This window comes from Patagioenas fasciata, chromosome 1 (assembly GCF_037038585.1).
Source record: "Patagioenas fasciata isolate bPatFas1 chromosome 1, bPatFas1.hap1, whole genome shotgun sequence".
Classification (NCBI taxonomy): Eukaryota; Metazoa; Chordata; class Aves; order Columbiformes; family Columbidae; genus Patagioenas; species Patagioenas fasciata.
Genome location: NC_092520.1, coordinates 130375729 through 130402762, shown reverse-complemented (window position 1 = coordinate 130402762; position 27034 = coordinate 130375729). Strand labels below are relative to the sequence as shown.

Below are 27034 nucleotides of genomic sequence, written 5' to 3'. Positions count from 1 at the left end.
CCCTCTCCTCTGAGAAATACCAGGAAAGGATTTGGATGCAAACAAAAGGATTTGGGCAAACAAGAGCCAGAGAAGAACACCTTTTAGTTTAAAAACTTCTAAGGAATAGTAGTAAGGGAATTAAGGCAATATGCATGGAGGCTGTGAGAAATTACCATTTCCACTACAACAAACTAGTTGGGGACATTCTAGGAGGTAGCCTCAGACTGTGATAAAGGAGAAAGAAACAAAATACCTGCAGGGTAAAGGTGAAATCCAAATCAGATACTTAGCTCTATAATTTTTATTTTAAAAACAGGAAATAAACACATTAATAAGCATAAAAAACCCATCCAAAATATTCACAATGCCATTACAGAAGAAAACAAAGATATATCATGTGAGAAAGACCTACACATTTCGGTCCAAGCCAACACACATCTCTGATGCAAAGTATGGAATGCTCTTATGCACAGCTGCAGGGGTAATCTGCTAACATAGAGATGCCCACATAGAAACATCATGTCTGGAAGTGCAGGAGGTTCAAAGGACACAATCTGTATAACTGAGCCAAATACGAAAGTAGGGGGAAAAAAGTAATCTAATACTTCTGAGAATATCCGGCATGGAAACCTGATAGAAAGCTAGGGGAAAGTGGATGTAATAGGACTGCACTGTGGAAAGATGGAATATTTGAAGTGAAGTCACAGGAAGTACTTAACAGCGAGTTCTACTTCTCTTTGCAACTGTTTCTCATAAGGGAAGGTAGAAACGTCATCATTCTAGTTACTGATAATGCACTAGTTACTGATAATCCACTGACCTGCTCTGAAGCAGTATATTGTCAAGAAAGCTTGGGCTATCCATGCAATGACAAGTTTGGTCTCATTGCTATGTTTCTGAACCTTTATTCCTTTTACCCACCTTGGAACGTGTGGTCCTGCCTCTCTTCTAAGATATCCAGTGATGAACTCCAGCATGAATTTGCAGTTAAATCTGAGTTTGATCAAGTCCAAAAATGAAGATCTTGGAGCAGGAGTTTAAATTGGACCTACTTTTGTGCTACCTCTAGATGGTTTGTGCAGATCTAGATAGACAAGGGCCTGGAGTGTCTCTTGATAGAGTATTGCAGTCAGTGAAGCAAAGCTCCCAACCCTTGATTGCAAGTTATACCATATGTGCTATATTTTGCCTCCTTCAACTAAACTGTGCTAGCTTGGCAGCAAGGGTAGATGTATGCATACTCGATTGCCTAACAGTACGATGAGCTGGGAGACCAGTATTTACTGATGTACAATTACTGTCTGCCATGTCCCTTTTAACAGAGGCAGTATTACAGACCTCTACACATCTACACAGCACGCTGCACACTAGTGAGCATCACAACATCATGCAAAACTTCCAGAGAGGATACATGGGGCAAAAACATTTGGCCTACAACCAACCAGTGGACTGAGCACTACAGACCTTTCACACTAAGCTAGCCAGTTCCAGTAGCTCTGGTCCCTAGTCCTGCATTGCAACCTTTATGACCTTACATATGCCATAACTGACCAGGCCTTTGTCCAGAAGGGTCAGGCTACATGCCTCTGTCCAATATTTATACGAACAATTGCTAAGAAAAACATATCTTTGGAAAATAATTTTTATCCTCACACATCTTTAAGGAGCAATCTGCAAATTTCCGACTTTCCGACCTACTAGAATACAGCAGAGCAGGAAAAAAAAAGAGAAGGCAGGGAAAGTTACCTTCTGGTTTGCAATCACAACCCTCAATCATCCCATACAATGCTTAACCATGACTGAAAATATAAACAACCATTCACTGCAGTACCACACTTTCCAAACAATACTTGGCAATGATATTTAAAATTGCCTCCCAAAACATCCCAAATAACAGATATTTTGGTGGGCAATCAAACATACCTCTTCTCACAAGTACACAATTATTTGCTTTTCTTTCCAGAGGGCACAAAAAACTTAATGTGATGTGCAAGACTGGTTCTGTTGTACATACTATCCAAAATACCCAACCTCCTGTTTAGTACATTTTTCCTTCACAGTCTTATTGCACCTCAAGTCCACAGCATCTTTTGTTAGAATAGCTATTTCTCTTAAACGTCTTCGATTTCATTATCTATACATTTTTGTACACCATTAAAAAAATAAATATTTACAAAGTGACATACAAATAAATAAAAAGTAAAAGAATGCTTTCAGTCTGTCTATACAAAAAAATAAAATAGCAGGGAAAAAATATGCATGTAACTTGGTCCCCTTTTTCCTGAGGCTGAAAAAAGTGCACACTGGATAGGAAAAAGCAAGGAGATGGCTTTTTGGTAGGCTTGTTAAATTCCAGTGTCACACTGCACATACACATAGACTAAAAGGGCTGGGGACTTATTTGGTGGGCCACTTCAACTCACTACAAAAATAGTAATTAGATTCAAATATGTAACGCTCACTGCGTGCATAAGTATGTTAACCCCAAATAGCAATTACAGGTGAGAAAAGCAAAAATATTGCCAGCTTTTTCTCTGTTGTCTTGATGTTTGTGACAGAGAAGATGAGATTATTTTTTCAAGTGCCAGGTGCCTTCCAGTACCTGAACACAGGATCACCCATATCAGATTTGCTTAATGTTGGTAAGCCTGGCAGAATAGGGAGTATGTGGGTGCAAAGAAAAAATAGCAGCAATTGAGGGGAGGGGAAAAAAAGTCCCAGTTCTTTCTCATAGTTTTCTTTACTCTTTTCTTTTAATGACTCTTTAAGCATGTAAGAGTCAAAGAAGGGGTGTGTAATGAATCTTAGGCAACTTCTTTGTCAGGTTGTATGCTGTTCAGCTCCACCATGGGGTTCTTCTCTACAGGTGATGTGGGGCTGGCTTCTGCTCGTCCTTCAAAGCCCCTGGAGATGTCTTCAAAAGTCCTGCCCTTGGTCTCTGGCACTTTGAAGAATGTGAAGACAAAGAAGATGACCAGAAAAACAAGGAAGATGAGGAAGACATAAGAGCCACATAGTTTCTGTAAGGAGGACAAAAAAAAAAAGTTTTAATTTGAAAAGCTCCTAAACCTAAATGCAAGGGCATTTGCTGTTGACAGGTCAAAATTCTAGAACCTTTCTCCAACATCTTTACTGACTTTTTTTCAACACAGCATTTTTTGAAATCAGGTTCCTGTGGGCTTCTGAAACACTTTTATCTTCATGGGTGTGACCAAAATTGAAGCTTTTAAAGGGAAAGCCTTTATGTGCTAATTAAGATGGCTCTTCCAGCTACTTGTAAGCTACAGACAGTTAAGACAGAAGAATATAAAGTGAGCCACAACACTCTTAACCTTCAGTAACAAGCAGAACACAGAATCAGGGACCTCTGGAAGACTGACCAGCCCTCTGCTCAAAGCAGGGACAACTTCAAGGAGAGATGAGGTGGTTAAGGGTCATACAGTCAGGTTTTGAGGTCTCCAAGGATGAAGATTCAACAACCACTCTCTGGACACCTGTTTCAATGCTAAAGAACTCTCACAGTGCTTTGTGGACTGGGTCTTTACCTCTGCATAGGGGAAGAGCATCCCCACCAAGAAATTAGAGGTCCAGTTGGAACAACCAGCCACTGCCATGGCTGCAGGCCGTGGTCCCTGGCTGAAGAGTTCTGCCACGATGAACCAGGGGATAGGGCCAGGGCCAATTTCAAAAAGTGCCACAAAGCCAAAAGTGGCAATAATGCTGATGTATCTGATCCACCCCACAGTGTCCTGCAAGAGAACAAAACATGATCAGCTGCAAATTGAGAGGTAAATATGGCACAACATAATAGCATCTCTAGTGTCACAACTTTCTCAGCTGCACTGTGGCACAGTTTCCAGTTAGGAAGTTGTGCTTTCCACTGCACACCCAGCTCTAGGCCAGGCTGTACCCGTACAAGGCAGAATTCCAGGGTAAGGGAGATGTATAGTCTAATAAGTCCCATGCTGGGGTCAGCCTGGACAAGAACACTAATTACCTTCAGAGCTAAAGCGATGGTCATAAAAACAGCACACACAGCCATGCCACCCAAACCAGCTAAATGGAGGGTCCTGCGCCCTGCACGCTCCACCAGGAACAGCTAGAAACATGGCAGAAAAAAGAAAGATCTGTTACTTTGGCAGCAAGAGCAGAAGAGGCTGCCTTGCTCAGGTTGCCTTGTACCTCTTTCATCTGCTTGTAGCCCTCAGTGACAGTGGTGAGCTCAAGGCAGGCCACCAGGCTACTTCACCCTTGGCACACTTATCCTCACTTTTTTGCTACTGCCTTCTCTCAGCATTCTCTTCCCCCATGCACTTCCTTTTCACTGTCCATTTCTTCTAAAATAACATCTCTTTCTCCCCTTCTCCTCTTCCATAATGCTTTTAATGCATTCTTTGCTGTTATAGTCCATTGCCCAGCCCAATGCTTTGCCACACCCTGTCAGTCACACCTCCCAAAGAAGCCCAGGCAGACAAGTTACCTCTCACCATAAGGCCCTGTTCCACTCACCGACACAACAGTGAAGACAGTGTTTACCACGCCAGCTCCAATGGTGGCATACACCGGCTGTGTGATCCCTGCTCTTTCAAAAATCCCTGTAGAATAATAGAATACCTGGGAAGAGAAGCCAAAGTTGGACACTGTCATGATTCCAGTGTTTGAGACCATGCCTCTTGTTCCCTCTCCAATTGTTTGCAGGCCCAACAAAAAGCACTTACAGTAAAACATATTATCTTCACCAATGATCTAGATAATGGTATCCAGATGACATCAAGATGAGTGGTGCAGTTGGTACACCTGAGGGACTGGATGCCATTCAGAGGGACCCAGACAAGCTCAAGATATGGGCCCATGTGAACCTCATACAGTTCAACAAGGCCAAGTACAAGGTCCTGCACCAGGGTCAGGGCAATACCCAGTACCACTACAGGCTGGGGTATGAAGGGATTGAGAGCAGCCCTACAGAGGACTTGAGGGTACTGGTGGAGGCAAAATTGAACATGAGCTGGTAATGTTTGCTTGCAGCCCAGAAGGCAAATTGTATCTTGGGCTGCATCAAAAGGAGCATGGCCAGCAGGTCAAGGGAGATAATTCTGTCCCTCTACTCCACTCTGGTGAGACCTCACCTGGAATATGCAGTTCTGGATGGGGCTCTGAGCAACCTCATCTAGTTGAAGATGTCCCTGCCCATTGAAGGTGGGCTGGAATAGATGACCTTTGAAGGTCCCTTCCAACTCAAACAACTCTATGATTCTATAGTGTTGTGCTACAACTTTAAACACTCAGAAGCTGCACTAAAGTGATTAGCAACATATAGGACACCTCTCAGAGACTTCAGAAGGCCTTCTATTATGTCACCTGAGAATGGAGTCACCAGTTTGTGGTTTTGTTTTTTTTTTAAATACAACAGCATGCTTCCAGTCAAGGTTCATACACTTGATGCAAGGCTGCCAGGATATGTATGGGAAAAGTGAAAGCAAATATAATCTCCACCTTCTATCTTGGCAATCTCTGCAGTTATCACAAAACAGTGACCTCCAGTCAAGGCAGAAAAAGCAGTTTTTGGAAGCATAGTTGTCTCAACGTAAGTGACAAGTGCAAGTGTAGCCAGAGATAAGGGAGGGCCAGCAGATGGGACAAGAAAATAACTCACAGCATTGATGCCCGAGAGTTGTTGGGACAGCTGCAGCATGATGGCGATGATAATGGCTTGACGGTAGCTTGGAGAACGGAAGAGCTCCGGCACTGTTACTGGCTTCTCCTGGGACATCTTAGCACTCTCTTCTTTCATCTCCAGGATGTCTTGAGACACATCCTGTGTACCACGGAGCTTCTGGAGAACTGGAGGAAGAAATCCAAAAATGCTGGGTATACACACAACCCCCACTCTGCCCTGCTGTTTCGGAGAGGGCACACTGGTCCAACAGTCAGTCTTTGGACCTGCCGTGTGGGAAAGATCGAGCTTCTTTCTACACACAGCCTTCCATCTTTTCAACCCAGAGGTCAGGGTGCTGTGATCATCATGGAAACTAGGCCCAAATCAAACTTATATTTGACCCCTTAATTCTGTTCACAGACTTCCCAGAGCTGACTCTAGCCATCTACAGTACCAGATGGAAAACACCCGTCTCAAGCTCCACATTAAATGTCAGCTGATTTTCCGCCTTTCAGGAGGAGCTGATACAGCTGCAGTAGCTGGCTCTCTGACACCCCATTATGCCAGGTGCCATTCCAGTGTGCTCACTGGTGTGATGCTAGGTTTCTCAGACTTTCTGGCTCTGGCGAAACCTAAAGGATGGGAAGGTAAGCCTGCTGCCCTCTGGGTGTCACACCCTGATCCACCACAGGCGCCAGTCAGTCCTGGCCTTCCACTCAAATTCAGTGCAGGCTGGGAGCAAGAATACAGCCCTACCCCTTCAGAAATGAGTTCTTACCTGCTTGTGCTTTGTCCTCCTCCATCTTATTGATCAATAGGAAACGGGGGCTCTCCGGGCAGAAAAACAGAGCCACACACTGCAGGACTGCTGGAAAGATGGTGAACCCCAAAAGCAGTGGCCAAAGTATCTCAGTTCCCATGATTGCCTCCAGACCAAAGATCTACACCAAGAATTAGAAAGAAATAGTGATGTAAACACTCCAATTCCTCACTCCCACATCAGTGAATGACAGGACAACATGCCACACCTGATGGTCCTCCCTACCCTCCCCACAGACCCTCTTTCCCCTAAGGGCGGGATCAGGTTTTGCCAAGCCTACCTGGGCCACCAGGATGCCCACAACAATGCCCAGCTGGTTCAGGGTGCCAAAAGCTCCACGGACGCTGGTGGGTGAGACCTCACTGATGTACATGGGCACAAAGCCAGTGCAGAGACCACAGAATAGGCCAATAACAAAACGGCCAATAATCAGCATCTCCACTGACTTTGCCATCTTAGAGAAGGCCATGAGAGTGCCACCAGCAAAGGCCAAGATATTCACCAGCAGCATGGAGTTCCTCCTGCCAGGGTAAAGATGTCAAGACTGAGCTTAAATTGCCAATACAGTGGGAAAATCACTGGGAACAAGGTAAACCCACCCACGACCTCCCTGTCTCAAGGGTGAGAGGAGAACAGAGTAATTCCTGTTCAGCTCCTGCCTTGGCCTGCAACTCTTCTGCTTTCCTTTTGCAGCCCAAGGGCTTCATCCTCAGCCTCCTTCTCCTCCCTTCGTCTCACCTCTGCCCTCTTCCTCTCAACACTCCATTGCAGAATAGAAAATTTCCCTAATGGCCTGAATCCCTCTTCCCAACTTACCTGCCAAATCTGTTGACGAACAGGCTGACTGAGAAGGAGCCAATCATACCACCTACTGAGAAGATGGCCACAGAAAGGGACCACAGAGATGTAAGGAGCTCTGAGGAGACAACCTGCCCACTCCGTTCTGACAAGGTTTTGTTGAAGAACCTCTGGATGATCTGCAAGAGACAACAGATTTACAACCCACTGGAAGGCATTTTGTACTAGCAAGAGGGGAGTTTACTGCTTCCTTCTGTTCTCATGGAGGCAAGAAGCAAGAACAGGACCTAAAATTTCAGTAGGTGACAACAAGTTGTAGAAGGGAAACACCAGGGTGCAGAAAGAGGAACTTTCACTGAGAAGTTTGGAGACGGGTAGCAGTAAGATGAGGGAGAGTTGCTCTGCTGAACGTGGTGGGGGTGGGCCACTGATGATTAAGGACAACAAGTTTATCTTCCGAATGTTTCCGGATGAGGTGAGTGACTAGTGGTTCTTGGGGAGGAAGGGGCGGGGAGGTGGTGAGAGACACAGAGTTGTGAGTGAGGGGGAGCAAGAAAATGTGTCCAGAGAATGGAAAGGAGCTTTCTGGCAATACAAGAACTCTGACAGCAGGGACTGGCTTTCTGTGATGGAAATAGTTTAAGAGACACAGAAAGTTTCACTGAGCTAAGCCTGAAACACTGCAGCATTATGTAAAATAGTCTTTCGTTGTCCTGCAGTCATGTGATAGGGCTGTGCTGCTGATTTCCAAGCCATCCTCTTTGATAATGAGGGAAATTCTGCAAGGTTTGACAGGGACACAACCTCAGAGCATCTGCCCCCAGCAGATGGCAGCAGGACATTAGCTAGAGAGGACCCTTCCCCCACCAAGATGTGATGTGACATCTTTTCCCGGAGACAGGGTGGATGTGGTATTGGTGACTCAGTTCTCGAGAAAGAAAGGAACCATCATATAGTTAAAAGAAAAACACATTTCTCATTTTCTTCAACTCTTCTTTCTTAGGCTATAGTCAGTCATTAGGCAATTTGGTCAGAGTGCCCCAGTCACAACCCTTTCACAGGCACTGAATCTACACTTAACATAAGGAATGAATAAACAAAGAAGCCTGAGGTGGTCCCTGAGAAACTAAACTAAAGCAACAGTAATGCCTACCAACCCTTCAAATATTTTCTTCACGCTGCTCTCTACATTCTGCCATTGCTGGTTTCTTTTGATTCAAAACTGAAGTGGCTCACATTCCTCCATGCACCAAATATGGATCTCCCAGGAAATGGCAGATGGACCCCTCCTGCCCCATCCGCACTCCTAGTTAAGAGAACTAAACCTCTCTAGTTGCACTGTCTCACCAAAGCTTTTCCCTTTCTGTTTATTTCTGTAATTGAAAGGGGGTTTAAATGTCGTCTTGATTTCATAAACTACAACAAAACTAGTAGCTCTTTGGGAGACAGCTCTTTTTATACCTTTTTCTCATCAGCATCTCACTCATACCATCTCCCTAACTTATTCTCCCTCTCACCTTCTCAGGAGCATTGATGACACCAGTGTTGTACCCAAACTGGAGAGATCCAATGGCAGCAATGGAAACAGCATAGATAAGGGGTGCTGTAACTTGCTGTAGAAAGAGAGAGAAAATTATTTGGTTAATCTGGCTACTTTCTACACAACTTAGCAGCTGTAGGTCATAGGTACCACATGCAAGATTCAGCAAGAGTGGCTACCAGCAACAGAGACCCTGGAAAGAGATGCAACTGTAAGAAGTTGTGACTAGAAATCAGGACTTCCCCTTTATTGTCTCCTGACCTTCAACTATTCCCAGCTCATTAGTAATGAATACACTGGCTGCATTAGTGGCAGTTATTTTGGGTTGATCTGCTTTACAGAAAAGCTTTTGCTGGCATGTAATGCAACAAGGGTCTAATTCTTCCCCATGCCAAATGACAAGTTCCCATAAACTGAATCTCAGATCTGCCCAAGAGCAATTCTGGCAGTCACTCACACCGTTAAAACATGCACTCTTCAGCAACAGGCCTGCCTTTCCCAGACTAGAGCTCCCCAACCCTGCCCCAGGGCACCTGGCACAGCAGCCTCCTCACAGAGGCGGCAGCAATGCTGCCAACCTTCGCGTTTTTCTTGATGCTGTGGCAATACTTGGTATTTTAAATGAAGCACAGCCCCTGGAATTTGAATGTGTGCGAATCTCTATTAAATTAAAATAAACTACTGAACCCTCACAGTAAGCTTGAAGGTTCAACCTAGAAGTCGCACAGACTGAGAAATTTAAGTGTCAGTCAAAAGCATCTGGCATTTTCTACATTTTTAAAACTTGTGGCATTTAAGCCAGCTGTGTTAGGGAGGCATGAAGGAGCAGGTGACTCAGGAGTTGGCACTTGAGATGGCCAGTGTTTGGGTTGGCACAATTTGGATTTATGTTTCTGTCTCAGGAGGGACTGGAAGCTTTTCCAAAAATATTAACAGTTCCTTTTCCAAGGCTTTCCAATTATTGTCCTAAGGTTAGCACGGGAGATAAAAGTATTCCATGGGGCCTACTGTCACATCTCTTCCAGTATCTCACTTTCCGACTCAGCTCCAGGAACAAGGACTCCCAAGGCTGCACTAAACAGCCAATAACCATTTGCCAGTGCTCACACCACCTTTACCAATCTTTCAAGTCAAGGATGTAGATGCATCTGTCCTGCACAACCCTCAAAACAGCTACCAGTCAGGCCTCAGTAAACAGAAAATGGGGAAATTACTCTCAAGCATGGTTTCCCCCACCTACATCATATAAACGTCTCAGGCTGAGCTCTCTTCCTGCTGAGGCTAGTGGTGGAGACAGAGACAAAAGGGGACAAGGTCCTTTTCTTGCAGGAGGCAGATGATTCCTGAAGTAGTGTCCACACCTGAATACTCCCTAGGGCAGGGGCGTCAAACTCATTTTCACCAAGGGCCACATCAGCCTCACAGTTGCCTTCAAAGGGTCAAATGTAATTTTAGGACTGTATGAATGTAACTACTTCTGCAGCCTTAAAATTCCACTTGGCCATTTGAAGGCAACCACGAGGCTGGTGTAGGCCCTGGAGAAAATGAGTTTGACACCTCTACCCTAGGCAGTCTAGGTCTTCTCCCTGCCACCCTGGGACCACATCCCTCATTTTTGTCACAAGGAAACGTGGCACCAAATCACAAGGACACAACTCTTTCAAAGCAGCTGGATGCCTGTAAAAGGGCATTAAGATATCTAAGGCCAGGTCCATCCCTAATCAGCAGGTATAACAAAGCTGAGGACAAAACCCAGCTCTGCATTTTCAACAGTGACTCAACACAAGAGCATCCTTCCCCCAGGGCTATGCTTTGTCATGGCTCAAAGTAGTCAAAGCTGGACTTTTTGTTCTGGGTGCAGCAGGGACTACAGGGTACCTTTATAGGCACCTCTTACCTATATGGTACATACAGGAGGAAGGTAGAGGGTATTCATACTCTTCTTGCTTTTGCCTGCTGTTCATCTCCTACCCAGGTCTCATACCACCTAGACATCATATGGCCTGGATCCAGTGATCCAGACCGTGATCTAATATATGCATAATTTGTTACTGCTGGAAATGCCTCACTTCCCAAAACGCAAACAGGGAGCTCAGAAATAGCACAGCTACACCCACCCTAACTGAAGGCTGAAGTCTATACACCAGCAAGGAATTCAAACCATCACCCCTCCCTCCGACCACAGACATCAGCAGTGTTCGTTATCCAGGAGATGCCTCTCACCAGCCCCCCTCTCTCCTTCACTGACTGGAACCTCAGAGCAGTACAACTTGTTAAACCCAGCTAAAGCAGCCCTCTCAGCCCTCCTCTGAGGGACCTTGACCAGATACTCTCCTTTCCTCTGCCTCATCTTCTCACACTACCCGCATCTCACATCAATATGGCGGTGAGTGCACCGGGCTTCCCCGATTCTGGCATTCCTGTGCAACTGTAATTCCCCGGCATCCCACACCGGGTTCAGTTGGATATTTGCTGTCTCTCTCTTTCCTCATGCCTACCTACTTTTCTCCGTTGGTGCTTCCAAACACGCAGTCATTAGCTCACACCACTGGTGCACGCCTCACTCGCAGCTGCAGATGGAACTACGATACCGATAAAGGCTCTGCCCCCTGCTCTCCAAGGGAGAAGGGGGGAAAAGTTATGTTTTGATTTCTCATTGAAACTTAAAAGCACGTTTATTATAGGCCGTGCCAGCACCATTTTAAAAAAATGCCTTCAAGAGTAATCCGCTTTTAGCATCACGAATCCTGGGAGGACAAATGAGTAGTGCCCTGGCAGCAAAATAAACCTCGTGATAATACAATATGGAGAGCACCATGTGAATCATCAGGCCACGCGCACGAAAATCAATCTGACGACCTGCAGCGACCAACACACACACACCCGGCGGCGCCAGACAACGAGGCGGCAATGAGTCCCGGCCACCCTCCAGTCGCGACCACATCCCCCCTTCCCCGGCCCTCGGCCGAAAGGCCCGGGGACCCGAGCGGCGGCTGCCCGCCGGCGACGACCTCGCAGCGGCCGGAGGAGGTAGAAGAAATCCGTGCTCCCTCACTACCTTTTTGTTATCCATCCTCGGCGACGAACGGCGAGCGACCGCCGACGAGAAGCTCCCGGTGCCTGGCGAACGGCTGCTGTGGAACGGTTGCTGTGGAACGGCTGCCTCAGCTAACGGAATCCGCCGCTCGGCAACGCGGCCTCTACGAGCCCTGCCAACAACCACGCCTACGCCCCGCTGGAGCCGCCCGTTTATCGCCTCTGTTATGGGCGGGGCCGGTGGGAGAGGCCAGGGAGGAGCTCCCGGGCGTCCCGCAGTTACCAAAAAAAAAAAAAACCACCCACGAAAGCAGCGACTCCCACCGCTTTCTGACTGAAAACTGAGGCCGGCGGCTTTCCGGCAGCGTGCGTGCTGAGCCGCCGGGCCGCTATGGTGCACGGCGAACAGGGCCGGGCGGCCGGCGGGCAGCCCTGCTGCCCCTGCTGCCCAGTGCCAGAGCGAGCATCTGGGAACCAGCATGGAAAAGTATTCACCACACTTTTCATGCCACGCAAATGCCAGCTTATGGTAGAATCCTGGGTGGTTTGCACGGCGTCGGTGTTTCCAGTCTGTCATTCAAATAGAGAGGCGAGCAACAAGCAGTGATGGGCACAGAGCCACACAAAGAGCACAGGCTCTTCCCACTTCCCAAAGCTGTGGATGAGACCCAGGTTCCAGATAATTTGTGGTTGGTTTTTTTTGTTGTTGTTGTTTGGTTTGGTTGATTGTTTTATTTTGGTTTTTAAATGTATTTTTTCCTACACAGTGAAAATCTATGAAAGCGAAGCTTGAGCTGTGACCCTGCAGCTGCATTTAGACCTAGACTGGTTACCCTTTCAATCAAAACTCTGCTTCATATAAATTTGCTCTCCATCCTTCAGGTCAAAAAATTGACAGACCCTTCCAGGAGAGTCATGAAGAGCTATGCATTGAATCTCAGGCAAAAACACTGTCAAATAACAAGAGTCTGCACTAAATTCAGAATCTGACCAGCATTTTGACTCCAGGAAACAGCAAGGGTCGGGGAAGAAAGCTGACTTATGACAGTTTTTTATTGTTAGGAAAATTATCTTGGGACTAGCCATCACTTTTATCACCAGATTCTGGGGGAATGGATCAGTCACATTTTAATTTCATTTGTGCTCTTTATTTGGCATGGTCACCCGACCACACATAACTGGAAATTAGCAGGTTAAATAGGTGAGACTTGCCCTCACTCCCTTCATGGGTATTTAGCTGATGTTGTTAAAATATTATTCCCAACAGAAAAAGGGTTGTGTAAAAGGGCAAGAGGAGCCAGCTCAGTCCTCTTCCTTAGCTACGTGATAAAAGCTCCACACCCACAAAGGAGCAGGAGGAGCCCAAATGACATCCTGCCTCAGCTACTCAAAGGAGTCATCAGCACATCAAAGGCCCCATTTTCACACGCCCAGGGGAGCACAGGGGCACAATGGCAGGTGCGAACCCAAATTAAAGACTCAGAGGAAGGGACATCCTGCCGAGGCTGCCCCTCCCGGGGCTCTCCCAGGAGAGCCATCAGCTCCATTGTCCCGGTGTGAAACCCATCACCAAGAGTCAACAGCTAGAGCACCTTTCAGACTAGGGGAGGAAGGGGGTGCTGTGTACGGGGCACCAGACACGTTACAGGATTCAGAAGGGCATTATGGGACTTCACAGGACTTACTATGAGATGATTAGGGGAGGAATTCTGTGATTCTATATGGTTGGACTCGATGATCCTGAAGGTCTTTTCCAACTGAAACGATTCTATGATTCTATGACTCAAAGTGGTGGAAAGGGAGGGATGAGGCGAAAAAAGGGACAGATCCATGTAAACTGTTGACTGGCCAGCATGTGTGTCCAGCCTTGCCCTGCACTTGATTAGCACAGTTTGCCCTATCTCGTTATTAAATTCTATTTCTAACTCTTTTCCTTGGTGAGATACTTTCTTTCAGGGTGGGGTGATGGGTGGCTCTGAGTACCAGGTCTCAGGGGTCCATATGCCTATGGTGCAGTGAGTGCAGGTGTGCCAGCTGAACCAGATGCCACGCAGTGGCCTGGGAGCCTGACAATATCTCTAAGCGAAGAGCTGCCTATTGGAGGGATCAGGGCAATCCCAGCTGCTACATGAGTCTGGGGGTCTCCAGCGGTGAAAACCACTACTGCCTGTGTCTCCAAGGGTGAGGCCATGGCAGGTTGCCTACTGCAGTGTGTGTGTGTGGTGTGTGTAGTGGGGTCTGCAGCCTTGGGGTCTCATATGCCCGGGTGGCAGCAACTGGGGAGACTGGGATTTGGGGGCAGACTGAATGTCTCCTGGAAGGGTCCACCTTATACACATGTATATTTATATATATTTCCCACTACTGAACCTCCAGCTTGCTCAGTCTGGGAGGAGAACAGGATGAGGCCATAGGTGCTGCTTGTGTAAATGCTCTCTGTAGATCTGTGTGGCAGCCATGTATATATGTGGTGTATATGTGTGTTTGTGTGCATGTACCTGCTGGGAATACAAGCTCAGCCTTGCCACTGTTTGCACCTGGGAGCAAGGAACTGTGGCAGCCTTGCTTCTACCAGGATGCCAGATCCAGCCCTAATTCTGTAACACTCTTTGTTTGACTAATCTTGGCTTGCATTTATTTTTCTTTTTCCTAGCTTATTTTGCATTTGTTTGCAAGCATAGCAAACTCCACCTTGAATCTGATCACCAGCTGTCTCAGACCTTGGCATTAGCCCTGGAGATTTTAATTCACTGGTTAGTGTGGGAGGTTGCCTGGTTAGTGTGAGAGGCTCTAAGCATATCCAAATTTCACAGGCAATCTCCGGACTGCAAAAAGCATGCTTCTGAAATGGCCTCATTCCTAGTTTATTCTTGACCCAAATGACTCTGTTGTAAGTGCTGAGCAATCCAAACTTAGATTAGATTAAATACATACGTGGCTACCAGTCCAACTTAGAAGTAATATGAGTTTAGCTGAAAATTTAATCTCTAACATGATACAGAACACAGTGGGTGGCACTTCCTAATCTTTACAGAGCTAGTGGAGTAAACAGAAGTAAGAACGACACACAAGCTCAAAATGCATCTCTGAAAGGCAAATTTCCCTAAGGAATGTGGGGAAAATACCCCACCATCCCATTTCACTGAGTTCTGTACCAGTCTGAATTAATCTGCCGATGATCACATATTTAGATATGAAGTTTGCATCATAGCCTGTTCCTCCTAAATATCAGTTTTGTTCCTGTCTTAGGACACACACCCACCTCCTACATCATAGATAATTCTACTGAAGAGCAGCTGTTACGGGAAATACCTTAATACCTCCTTAGAAGAGCTATCTGACACCATACCAACTAAAACTATCCATCCAGTCTTTTTGTTAATGCAAGTATTATGCAAACGCAAGTATTATGCAAAGTGTATTGGCTGCACTAGGAGGCCCAATGCAGGTTGCCAGACATAAGATTTCTAAGGGCAGAAACAGCCCCAGATAGAACTTGATGCTGGCTGCTCCACAACAAAACACCAGTATCCTAACCAGGGAGCTATAAAGATTGGGAAAGACTCACATTTTGCTTAACAAGTTGTTTGTTTGGTTGTGGGTTTTTTTAAGCTTTGAGAACACTTTTATGTCTAAATGAGTGGATGCCAACTAACATTTTATTTCCAGGGAACTTACATTTTCTGAGGAAAGCTGTTTTAATCAGAGAATGCCTATCTAGCATTCAACAAGAGCCTCAACTGTGGACAAGCCTGTTCTTATCTTAATTTATCCCAGAGGCTGAAGCTGGCAAGTGACCCCACAGAAGCACCTTGCTGCGGCTTTTTGAGGATATCAGTGGAACTCCGACAGGTACAATTATCTGGCAAACACATTTCATACACACAAGGCCTTGGTTCAAGGGACAATAAGGGACAAAATACAAGAAATCAGGTGCTAAAAAAACAAACAAACAAACAAAAACAACAACTTATCACCCTGTCCATACTTCCACAACCTAATGGGAACAGAGACTGATCAACAGGGGCTGATCCACCACAGGGTCATCACTCTCCTGTCCAAGCTCCTGGCAAGCTATATTTCACCTTACACTTGCTGCTTTGACATATCTGCCCAGCTTTCATTTCAGTGGTGCTGCCCCACACCATGAAGCCCTTTACAGTCTCTCGCCCCTCCAAGTTGCGTGAATCCTTTCTCGTGTTTCTTATTATTTTGCCTGGAGAACAAATTCTTCAGCGATAAGAGGAACAGGGACAAGGAGGACAAGGCAGTGTTTGCCTTGATGAATGATTTTGTGTTTTTCTGCTTGTTGTGCTTATAACAAAGGAGCATTCAGAACAAAAGAGAGAGAATAAGAGCTGGCATGGGCCAGATGCTTCCCCCACAAGCCTTGAGTAACTTTCATTGTTGAGAGGAGCTGAGAAGCAGTTGGAAAAAGGAGGAAAGATAAAAGAGAGAAACAAGATGATGGGTGATGAGTAGGTTGGTCTGTAGACAACAGGAGGTTAAGAGAGTGAGAAGAGAATCAATGAAGAGACAGAAGGCAAAAACAAAAAGAAAGGAAAAGGCATAATGAGGCGAAGAAAGCAAGCACTAAAACAGATTAGAAGGGCAAGGCAGAGGAATAAAAGAGAAAAGGAAGGAAAAGGCAGCAGCAAAGTACTAGAGAAAAAGAGATAAGAGGTGACTAGATAGAAAAGGTGAACACAAACAGAGAGAGGTACAGGAGAAAATTGCAGAATTACCTGGCTAGGACAGCTAAACCAAAGTTGCTTTTAACCTCTGCCCTCTACCACAGTGAAATGTAGGTTGGAGCTAATGTCTCTGAAAAACTTTCTTATTAATCTAGTCGATTAATCGAATCACTGAAGTAAAAAATTATTAATATTTTAACAATCGCTTGTGAAGGGGAAGTAACCGTCGTAAAAAAAAAAATTAATAATAATAGCGCTGCAGAAACGAACACACTGGAGGGAAACTCCAAGCAGTAGCAACATACTGTTTCCTGTACGTATCTTGGTGCCACACATGAGACATGACAACCCTCAGGAAGTCATCTAAGGTCTCCTAGTCCCGCTTAGAATCATAGAATCCTCTTGGTTGGAAGAGAGCCTCAGGATCTTTGAGTCCAACCATAACCTAACCTAACTCAAGTACTAAACCATGTGCCTAAGAACCTTGTCTAAATGCCTTTTAAACACCTCCAGGGATGGTGACTCCACCACTTCCCAGGGCAGGCTGTTCCAGTGTCTGACAATATACTTCCCATAACACTTCAGGCGTTGTCCTTTCGCTCTGATTAGAAGACTCCTGCCCAGCATTTAGGCTACAAGCTCACTTTTTTCTGAGTAAAGTTGCCTGGACAACCAGGCTTTCTAGCAAAGAGAGTATCTATGTATGCATTTGTCTTTTTTTAATGCTATTTATCTTGTTTTATTTTAATGTTGGTCCACATGTAAGAATAGCAATAATGAAGTACATGCTGAGAATGCTGTAAGTATATAGTTTTTATAAGCAACTGCCCTTCTTACGATCTCTCTCAGTTTCTGCCTCCTTTTCTCTGGTACATACAGGCAACAAGTGAACTACATCTGAAACTGCCCCAAAGCCCATGTCCCAGTCCTGCATTGGGATGCTGCAGAGACTAGAGAAGTGGAAGCACCAGCAGAGCTGTGTTGAGGGCTCAGGGGTAAGGTAGCAGGAGGCTGCACAGTAGGAGTGAGAGGCTTTGGCCAAAATGTCTGTGGTGAGGTTTTTTTACAGAACAGTTGCTGCATCTCGCCGTGGTCTTCTCCACTCTCAGCAAGAAACTGAATTTGAAGGACAATGTAAAGAAAACAACCTGGCTAATGAAGTTCAGTTAAAAGCACCAGCATAAGGGACTTCCCTAGCAAGGTCCTAGTTAGCAGTGTAGCAAAAGGATTCAGGAGAGTGAAGAGGCCAGCAGAGGAACAGAAGGTATGGGACTGAGGGAATTAGGGTTGCCATTCAGCTGAGACCACCAATGTTCAGCTCTTTTCCCAAGAGCTGAACAGCACATACATGAGGAGTGGATTATTTTTTATGAGTCTTCACAAAACTAATATTTACTTTGTATTTCTCAATAAAATACTACATTCAGATGGAAAAGTGTGATTTCTTAAGGAGGTGTAACTTTTTTTTTATCTGAAAAACATAGAAATAATCCCTCTTTGGTACATATGGGGCACCATGCCAGCGTGACAAAAGGATGATGGGAAGTTTGAGGAATGCAGCTAGACAATGTTCTCTAGCTGCTTAACCAGCCACAGTGTTTCAGTCGGACAGATACCAATCAGAAAGCATAGGCTTCCTCACAGCAGCATTTTATGCCTAGCCTGGTCAATCCTGTACCAGTGCAATGGGTGCTCGGGCATGCTGCCTGCTTGGCACATAGAGCCAGTCTGGGCCTGCACACCATGGCATGGGGTGGAGGTGTTTCAACAGAGTGAGCTACCTTATCTCATGTCCCCATTTAGGCATACTTCTCACACCCCAACATTAGTAAGAGAAAAATACACACACAGCCAGGCCATACACATACAGTATGCAGAGTCAAACCCACCCACTGTACATACACACTGCCCAGCAAATACACACACATATTGACACAGCAGCTCCAACACAGAAACACACTGACACATAACTGGGCACAAGCAGAACTGCGTATTCACAAACACTTCTGGAGCCATTTCTCATCCAGCTGGAGCGCCCAGGTACCCAACCCAATTCACACATTTCCCAGCAATGGCATGAAGGGTTGTAGCCTGGGGCGGGGTGGGGGGGTGGGGAGCAGAGGCTGCGAAAACGGCTCACCAAGATCACATGTGATTATGGCAGCAGGATTCACAGGAAAGAAACAAAGCCCCTGGCTGACCCTTCTCTGATCCCCTCCCTGCTGTCATCTAAATTAGCTGCCGTTGAATTGAAAACACTCAGGTGGCAGGATTTGAGCCTCCACCTCTACCTGTTCGGGTTTGTTCCACCTCCTCGGCTGACAATGGCTAAGTCAACGTGGCACACAGGGGTTTATCACTCCTGACCCGGCAGGAGGGGATCTGAGCTGCCCTGTGGTGGTGTACCCCTCTCCCCCCACCTACAGCACCCCACACTTGCCGGTCAGTAGCCAGGAGCAGAAAGACCAGACCGTGTAGGACAGGGAAGAGGGCAATGTGAAGAGTGCTCCAAAACACCACACACCACTCCTGTGCTGAGATCCAGCCCAAGCAGATGAGGAAAGACAACATTAAAACCTATCTCTAGGAAGAGCTGCTTTACGCAGCCTGTTATGCTCTGCATTGCCAGCAGGGTCAGTCACCAAAAAAGGGGTGGGAGGGGTCCCGGCATGCAGCCTCATCACCCCATCCCAGTAGTTATGCCCTGCTCCTCCTTAGAAACTGGGTGCCAGCAAGCCCGGGGGCTCATCTCCCCTAAGCCACCTCCTCATTTTGTACAGCCTTTTCAGGGGAAAACGATGCACTTCCTGATACAGCTCTCTGTCTCTTCCCCAGCCTCCTTCCTAACCCTCCAGCAATGCTGCCCTGCTTATGCAAACCCATCAGGCTCTTGCATTACTCCCTCTAGGTGCTCCACACACCCTTTATCCTCCCCTAGTATCATTCCTACATCCTTTTACGGCTCACTTCCACTCCTACACACATGGGTTTCTGCTTGTCCTTTTGAAAACTAGAGGAGTTAAAATTCAGCTAGCCTAGCTGTGCAAGGATGCTGTGTATGCAAATGCTCAGGTGTACTTCTTTGGGCAGGTGGAGGATTCTTTGGGGCCCATACTTCTATATAAAACATTCATATCTGAGTAACTTTATGTTCTGATACATAAACAGATAAGTAACATGTGGCATTGTGGTGCCCGTACAAATACTAGCATTTCTGAGATTACCAGTGCATGAATTAATAATGTTAAAATGTCTACATGTGTATTACTTTATGTCCATATATATACATATGCTTTTATTTCTGAGTATACATTTAAATATCTAAAGATATTTGCACACATCCTACTTCATACATACAAAGTATGCACATATACATGTGTTCATGTGAATGAACATATGAACATTCATGTGAACATGTGTTCATATGAATGAGCAATATATAACTGTATTTTTGTGTTTGCATATCTGTGCTTGCTTGCATTCATGTATCTACTATATTTGTTTATATGTATGCACTTTTGTGTACCCGTTCCCTATTTGAAAGCCTATATTTTTATTGTTTATTTCTGCTGGGCACAGTTTGTCCAAAACCAAACATTAACTTTCACATTCACAAAAGCATTGACATTAACAAAAATAAAAGCAAAATAAAATCCTAAATGGAAACTTCTGTAGCTACTGAGGAAGGTTTTTTTCTTACTATTTTGTTGTGCAAAAAAATATCCCTCTTTGCAGCGATAAGGTCTCAAAACCCGGAAAAAAGGAGAGCTTGAACAATAGAGATAACAGTTTTGCTGAAAACATTAAGAAACTTAACACTCTGAACCAAATCCTCAAAATAAATCTCTATTTTTCCAACAAGATGTGAAGGGTAACACTTTTAATATTTTACATAACCATTCACAATGTGTTATGCCACAACTGCTGTTTTGTACAGCTACTCTTTGCTTTACACTTGAGTGTAAGAAGAGGTTCTTGGTAGTCCCCAACGACAACTCCCAGAAAAGGCTGCCATGGGAATCGCACAGGAGCCGTGGCTGCTCTGACCCAGGCCTCTCCCAGAGAAACCTTTGCAAACTGGAGAGGTCACAGTCCTGGCTGCTCAGTTCCCTCCTTCCAATCCACATGACTCCAGTGACAGTCTTCCCCCCAAAATACTTTGCTCTGAAACAGCTCTCCCTGTGGCCCTGTTTCAGCATTTGGCCTGTTCGTTACTGAGAGAGGTCAGGGACTCCAAGAATAGGCTTATAGGCAGAGATGGTTTAAATATCCTGAGTATGGACAAGCTTCAGATCTGAGTTCCCCAGAGGTAACGCACATTATGGGAGAGATGCGAGGAAACAGGCTCAGCACTGCTCTGTGGCTTTTGGTCTACCACAGCAACAGCTTCATACAGCACCTATGCCACTTGTTCCAACAGGGCCTCCACTCTTGGATTCATTCCTTCAGGGGATTTGGGAAGATTGTACACTTCTGTATCACACAGAAAACACTGTCAAAGTTGGCTCTGACCCTGCTGTGGTCTGTCTGAGCAAACAGGCAGTGGACGGTTGGGAGGAGCTGTCTATCACATAGCTCCAGGTAGGGCTGAGGTGGTGTTCACAGGGGAAGCCATCACACATCTTTCCAGGAGGGAAAGTACTTGGCCTCAGGTCAGTGCTTCTGCACAGATTTGTTCCAGTTTAATTGACCAGGTGGGAACAGGGTGCACTTTGTTTGAGAGAGATTATACTCCTGAATTAGCTCTCCTGCCAAGGTCTGTTATCACTCTGCAAACAATGTGAGTATGGGGAAACGGACCTGGGAAAGCAGAGACTGGATGCATGAGGAAGAGTGTAGATTCCTCTGTTGATGATACAGATAAGTAGAGCTGGCCATTCCCTAGCTCAGAAATTAAACTAAAGAAATGGGATGGCAGGTCTAGGATCACAAGAAGCCATAGTGCAGGGAATACATGCTGGTCAGTCCATTAACCCTGGCCACTGACAGAGCTACAAGAGTGCTAATGAGGGGAGATACAGAAGGGAAACCATGCACAGGGGAAGACTGTCTTTAATTGGCTATCCAGTCTTTAAACCTGCTCTCTTCAGTGTGTGGTCTTCCAGCCACTAAGCAGCATTTTTAAACATCAATAGTTCCGCTTCTACAGAACTCTGCCCTAGGCAGGGCCAGGCACCATGTTTGTGCCCACTGGCTGAGTGTGTTTGTTTCAGCATGTCACATAACCCTCTAGCCACCTCTTGGCACCTCCTATATTCATGCCTTCTCCCTGTCAGGCCATGTCTCTTCTGTTTCCCTTCTTTCACTTTCTTCAGGACTCTTTCCATCCCTTTGTGGTTCCTCCATCTGTCCTTTTCCCTATTGCTGTGTCTGTTTCTGAGCAATGTACATATTTCTGTACATTCTTCTCTTGACATGTATTGCCTCATCGCCCTGCTACCTATCAATGGCTCCTCCTTTCCCCAGCCATGCTTCCCATCATCACTCCTTCTCTCATCCTTTTTAACTGCCTCTACCCCCCCTCTGCAGCTGTACTTCCCTCATTTCTGTCCCAAAGTCCTTTGGGAAAGGATGGTATTGTCACTGCAGGGCTCAAAGCATGAGTGGGGGTGGGGAGCTGCCCTTCAGTGCCATCAGCCTTTTGGCAGATAAGAGGTGGCCAGAGGGAGCTGGGCTGCATCCTCGTGCAGTCTCTCACATCCTCAGCACACAGAGTAGGTGCAGCAGCCCTGCTATCAGCTGTGCCAGTGCCAGGAAAGAGGGAGGCCAGGTAAAGCAGGCTTTTTGGCAGACACAGCCAGTACCACATGTGGAAGCCTCAGAAACATGATGACTGAAAGTGACTGCTACTTTTATAGACAGCTGGAGCATATTCAGTGTCATTGTCCTTGTGCTCAGCCACACTGCAGAGGCCCCTCAGTCCTGCACACTGCTTACGTGTTCCTCTAGGCTGCATTGAGGCTCCTTGTCTTTACCTTCCTACAGTATACCACAGAGTCCCTCTCAGTAATCCTCACTTCTGACCCACCTAGGCATGCACACACACACACACGCACACACATACATATGTGCATATTTCAACCCACAGTCCCTAAGCAGTTGAATTTCTAAACAAGCAAATACCTCACAGCAGTCACTCTAACAGACATCCTCCCTGGGACCCTGGGAAACTGAATCTCCTTGGCGGTGGAAAGAGTGAAGGGACAGAGATAACACAATGAGATTTTTCAGAAGTAAGACCAGGAAGCAGACATCTCCTATCGAGACATCTACACACCCTCTACTCAGAAAAACAGTAGGAAAATTTAGGGGGTAGAAATAAAAGAAATGCCCAAACCAAAGAGGAACTGGTTGAGTGAGACTGAGCACAGGAATTTGGGTGTGATGTCAGGGACTGTGCCTTTGAGTCAGATGTCTCCAGCTGAAGGACTGCTTGGTTATTCCTACTACGATTCTATGCTTCTGGTACAGCCAGTTGGAATCAGACACAGAACAGAGCTATCTTGCCAGATCCTCGGTCTTCAGGGGATCACAGAACAATATGTCAAGTGCTTCAAAATATGTCACTAATTGCACCTCCACCCCCATCCTCCAGTCCATGATGCGCATATATGCATATATATCACCTCTGCAGCACTGTAGGATCTGGACACCTCATAGTGTTCATTTTTCACAACGTCTCACCAAAAGGAGGAAAGAGCCTTTTTCAAATGCAGAACTGAGACAAAGAGAGACTAAAAGTAGATCCCCTAAGCACTTTCTCAGTCCCTTAAATGGAAACCAAAAGCCTACAAGGAGAGGTGACTATTGCTACTATGAATCCAAAAAAGCCAGCACCAAGGGGAGCTGTAATGCAAAGAGGCAAAAGGAAAGGCAAAGGCAAACAGTAAAGCCCAGCACTCTCCAGGCTATGTTGTACTTGCACTGCTGGGAGGTGTCTCCCTTCAGAGGGGACCTACAACTTGTGCCTTTCTAAACCTGCACTCATCCCCCTCTAGTTCTAAAAAAGCAGCTATTAAAGAACTTGCTCTTTCCCTCCATTGACAGAGTAGCTCTGTGGTTAGTGCAATACCCCACAACATGAGACCTGCATTCAGCTTCTCTGTTAAGACATATGCAGGGCAGGGAGGTGATTTGAGACTGCCAGCATGGCTTCACCAAGGGCAACACCTGCCTGACCAACCTAGTAGTCTTGTACAATGGAGTAAAGACATCAGTGGACAAAGGAAGGGCTTTAGATGTCCTCTATCTGGATTTCTGTAAAGCCTTTGGCACGGTCGCCCCCCAACATCCTTCTCTCTAAATTAAAGTGGTATTGATTTGATGGATGGACTGTCCAGCGGATGAGGAACTGGCTGGATGGTCACATCCAGAGAGTAGTGGTCAATGGCTCAATATTCAGATGGACACCAGTAACAAGTGGTGTCCGTCAGGGGTCTGTATTGGGACCAGTACTGTTTAATATCTTCATCAATGACACAGACAGTGGGATCAAGTGCACCCTCAGCAAGTTTGCACATGACACCAAGCTGGGTGGTGCAGCTGACACGCCTGAGGGACAAGATGTGATCCAGAGGGACCTGAGCAAGATCAAGAAATGAGCCCATGCAAACCTCTTAAGATTTAACAAGGCCAAGTGCAAGGTCCTGCACCTGGGTCAGGGCGACCCCTAGTATCAATACAGGCTGAGGGATGAGAGAGAAGGACTTGGGGGTACTGGTGAATGGAAGATTGGACATGAGCTGGTAATGTGTGCTTGCAGCCCAGAAGGCCAATCGTATTTTGGGCTGCACCAGGAGAAGCATGGCCGATAGGTCAAGGGAGGTGATTCTGCCCCTCTGCTCTGGTGAGATGCCACCTGGAGTCCTGTGTCCAGCTCTCAGTACAGGAAAGACATGGACCTGTTGGAGACGGCCTAAAGGAAGGCCACCACGAAGATGATCAGAGGGGCTGGAACACCTCTCCTATGAAGACAGGTTGAGAGAGTTTGGGTTGTGCAGCCTGGAGAAGAAAAGGCTCTGGGGAGAATTTATTGTGGCCTTTCAATACTTAAAAGGGGCCTATAAGATGGCGATGGACTTTTTACCAGGGTCTATTGCAATAGGACAATGGGTAATGGTTTAAAACTAAAAGAAGGGAGATTCAGGCTTGATATGAGGAGGAAATTTTTTTACAATGAGGGTGGTAAAATACTTGCACAGGTTACCCAGAGAAGTAGTAGATGCCTCATCCCTGGTGTCGAGGGCTTTGATTGCGGGGTGACAATAAAACCGTGGCAGATGTATTGTTAGCCCCCTTCCTCCCCATCTTCAGCCTTCAGCCCCTCCCTCTCCCCCCTTTCCGCTAGGGACAGGTGATCAGGAGGAAAAAAAGGACAGAGAGAAGAGAGTTGGAAAAATTAAAAATGTTTTACTAATGCTACTAATAAGAATAGAGAAAATGACTGGAATGAAGACTAGAAAGCCAACTCTCTGTACCTATGCCATGTAAGGTAAGAATCAGGCTGCCTCATGCTTCATACCCAATGCATTCTTACTTATTCTTTGTATGGGGATGTGTCCCACTGTCTGACTCAGAATTTCCACTTGCTAACTTCTTAGGGCCTACACCACTGCAGTTGCCTCCAGTAATGAGAAGAGCTTCCCAAAAGCACACTAATCATCTCTGCATGTTGTGTCTCATCTAGAAAGGATGCAAAGAGAATTTTCAGAAATAAAGCAATGACAGAATTTTGCCTCCAGTTTACGGTAGCCACTGAGTGTGTTTTGGGGGGAACATGGTTTTTAGGTGTGGTTTCCTAAATGCTGCTTATATCTCTTTTCAGATTCAGAAGACCCTGCATTTAAGTCTGTCTTAAATAACAAGCACTACACTACCTGTTTGTAGAACAATCAGCTGAAGGAAGGGTGGGTGAACTATGACAGACATTGATGTGGTCCTGGGAAACTCTCTCATGTGTGCATAGGCAGTAGTAGGGTATGGCCTGTTTAGGCTTCCTAACTTGAGCCTGCGTCCTGGCACTACAGTCACTGTAGAACTCCTTTTCTCCAACTTTAACTCACATCTGTTTTTCTAGATCTTCTTGTGGTAGCACAGTGAGACAGAGAAATGGAAAAAGGGATGAAGAACAGTTGAAGCAAAAAATAAGGGAACAAAATCTCTATCTTACAGAAAATTAAGGAAAGCGAGGACAAAAAAGTGAGAGAATAACAAGATGTAGGTTAAGACGATGCAAGAAAGGACTAGCTGTGCATAAGAAATATATTTGTGAAAGAAAGGACAAGAACATAATAAACATGAAAAGGAGAAACAGAAACAGCTGATATGGAAACCTCTGTCTTTCTCGTATGTGATATTTTTCTGACTTTTAGAAAGTAACTGGGTACAAGTTGCATGACAGGGTAAGGGAAGGATGTTCTTGCAGCATTTTTGTGTGACGTGAAGCAATTAATGCAGCACTGAGTAATGGGGACAGAACAGGTACAGGATTCCTCCACTGTTTGCAGAAGAATTTTCTTTTTGGTTGAAATCCCAGTACTTCAGCAACTCAGTAATTTTCTCTTGGTCAAGAAATATCTCCTGCACTATCCCTGATTTTAGCTGCAGGCTTTGTGCAGCTATTTGCATCACAAAGGTACAGGGCACCACAACCATTCAGCCTAACCCATGCCAAGAGCTCAGGTTTCCCTTGGAATTTGGGACCCCGAGCCAAACCACCTTTAACAGGTCCAAAGACTTATCAGATAACACATTCTTCAGGCTTTCAGAAGAATCACTGGATCAGAGACAGACAGGACAATGTGCTAGTCACATGAGATCCTAAATTGACTTAAAAATGCAGTGAAGCTCAAAACTCCATAAATAACATTTATCTGCAATTGATTCCTAACCAAGTGTTGTTGCAAGATTTATGGGAACACCTTAAACGATGGGGCAAAATGTAGTAGCAAAATACATGTCTGACAACTGTTGCCATTATCTGAGAAAAATAGATGTTCATCCAGCAGAACCAAGCCTCCCTGAATCCCATCCCATTCTGTGTCAGGCTCAGTGTAAGATTTGGAATTACTTCCCCATGGCAGCCACTCCCCTGATTCTTCCAGAGTTTACTCCAGAGAGCTCAGAATATTGCAGAAACCAACAAATGAAACTACTGATGATATTATCTTCAGAGCCTGGAGTCAGCTAGGGATCCATTATTAATGGCATTAATTAGTCCTCTTAAAGTGTCCATCTTAAACCAGGATGACTGTAGAAAACACTATCTAAACAGTAGGAGATAGCCGTGCCCTGAACAGCTATCTCAACACCCGCAGGCAGAAGGGAAAACAATTTGTATTAGCTCTGGTTTGCTGACATGGGAACCAGGCATGTATCAATTACACGTTTTGACGCAAGAGAAAATCTGTGATGGAGCCATAAACTAAACCAAATATCCAGAGGCCCAGTGCTTCACCAGCTAGACAATCCACAATCTTCTTCTGGACTAAAAGCAGACTTCATGACGC

The 27034-nt window shown here is 45.7% G+C and overlaps 1 protein-coding gene across 1 annotated transcript; it reads right to left on the bottom strand.

The window, feature by feature from the left end:
• Nucleotides 1-268: 268 nt before the first annotated feature.
• On the bottom strand, nt 269-12030 carry LOC136107542 (solute carrier family 2, facilitated glucose transporter member 3). The gene is made up of 10 exons (XM_065848649.2): nt 11855-12030; nt 8774-8869; nt 7275-7435; nt 6739-6979; nt 6417-6579; nt 5636-5823; nt 4492-4596; nt 3980-4081; nt 3528-3731; nt 269-3002 (listed from the first exon to the last, which is right to left on the bottom strand). The coding sequence occupies exons 1-10, from the start codon at nt 11867-11869 to the stop codon at nt 2787-2789; spliced, it is 1491 nt and encodes a 496-aa protein (XP_065704721.1). The 5' UTR covers nt 11870-12030; the 3' UTR covers nt 269-2786.
• Nucleotides 12031-27034: the final 15004 nt, after the last annotated feature.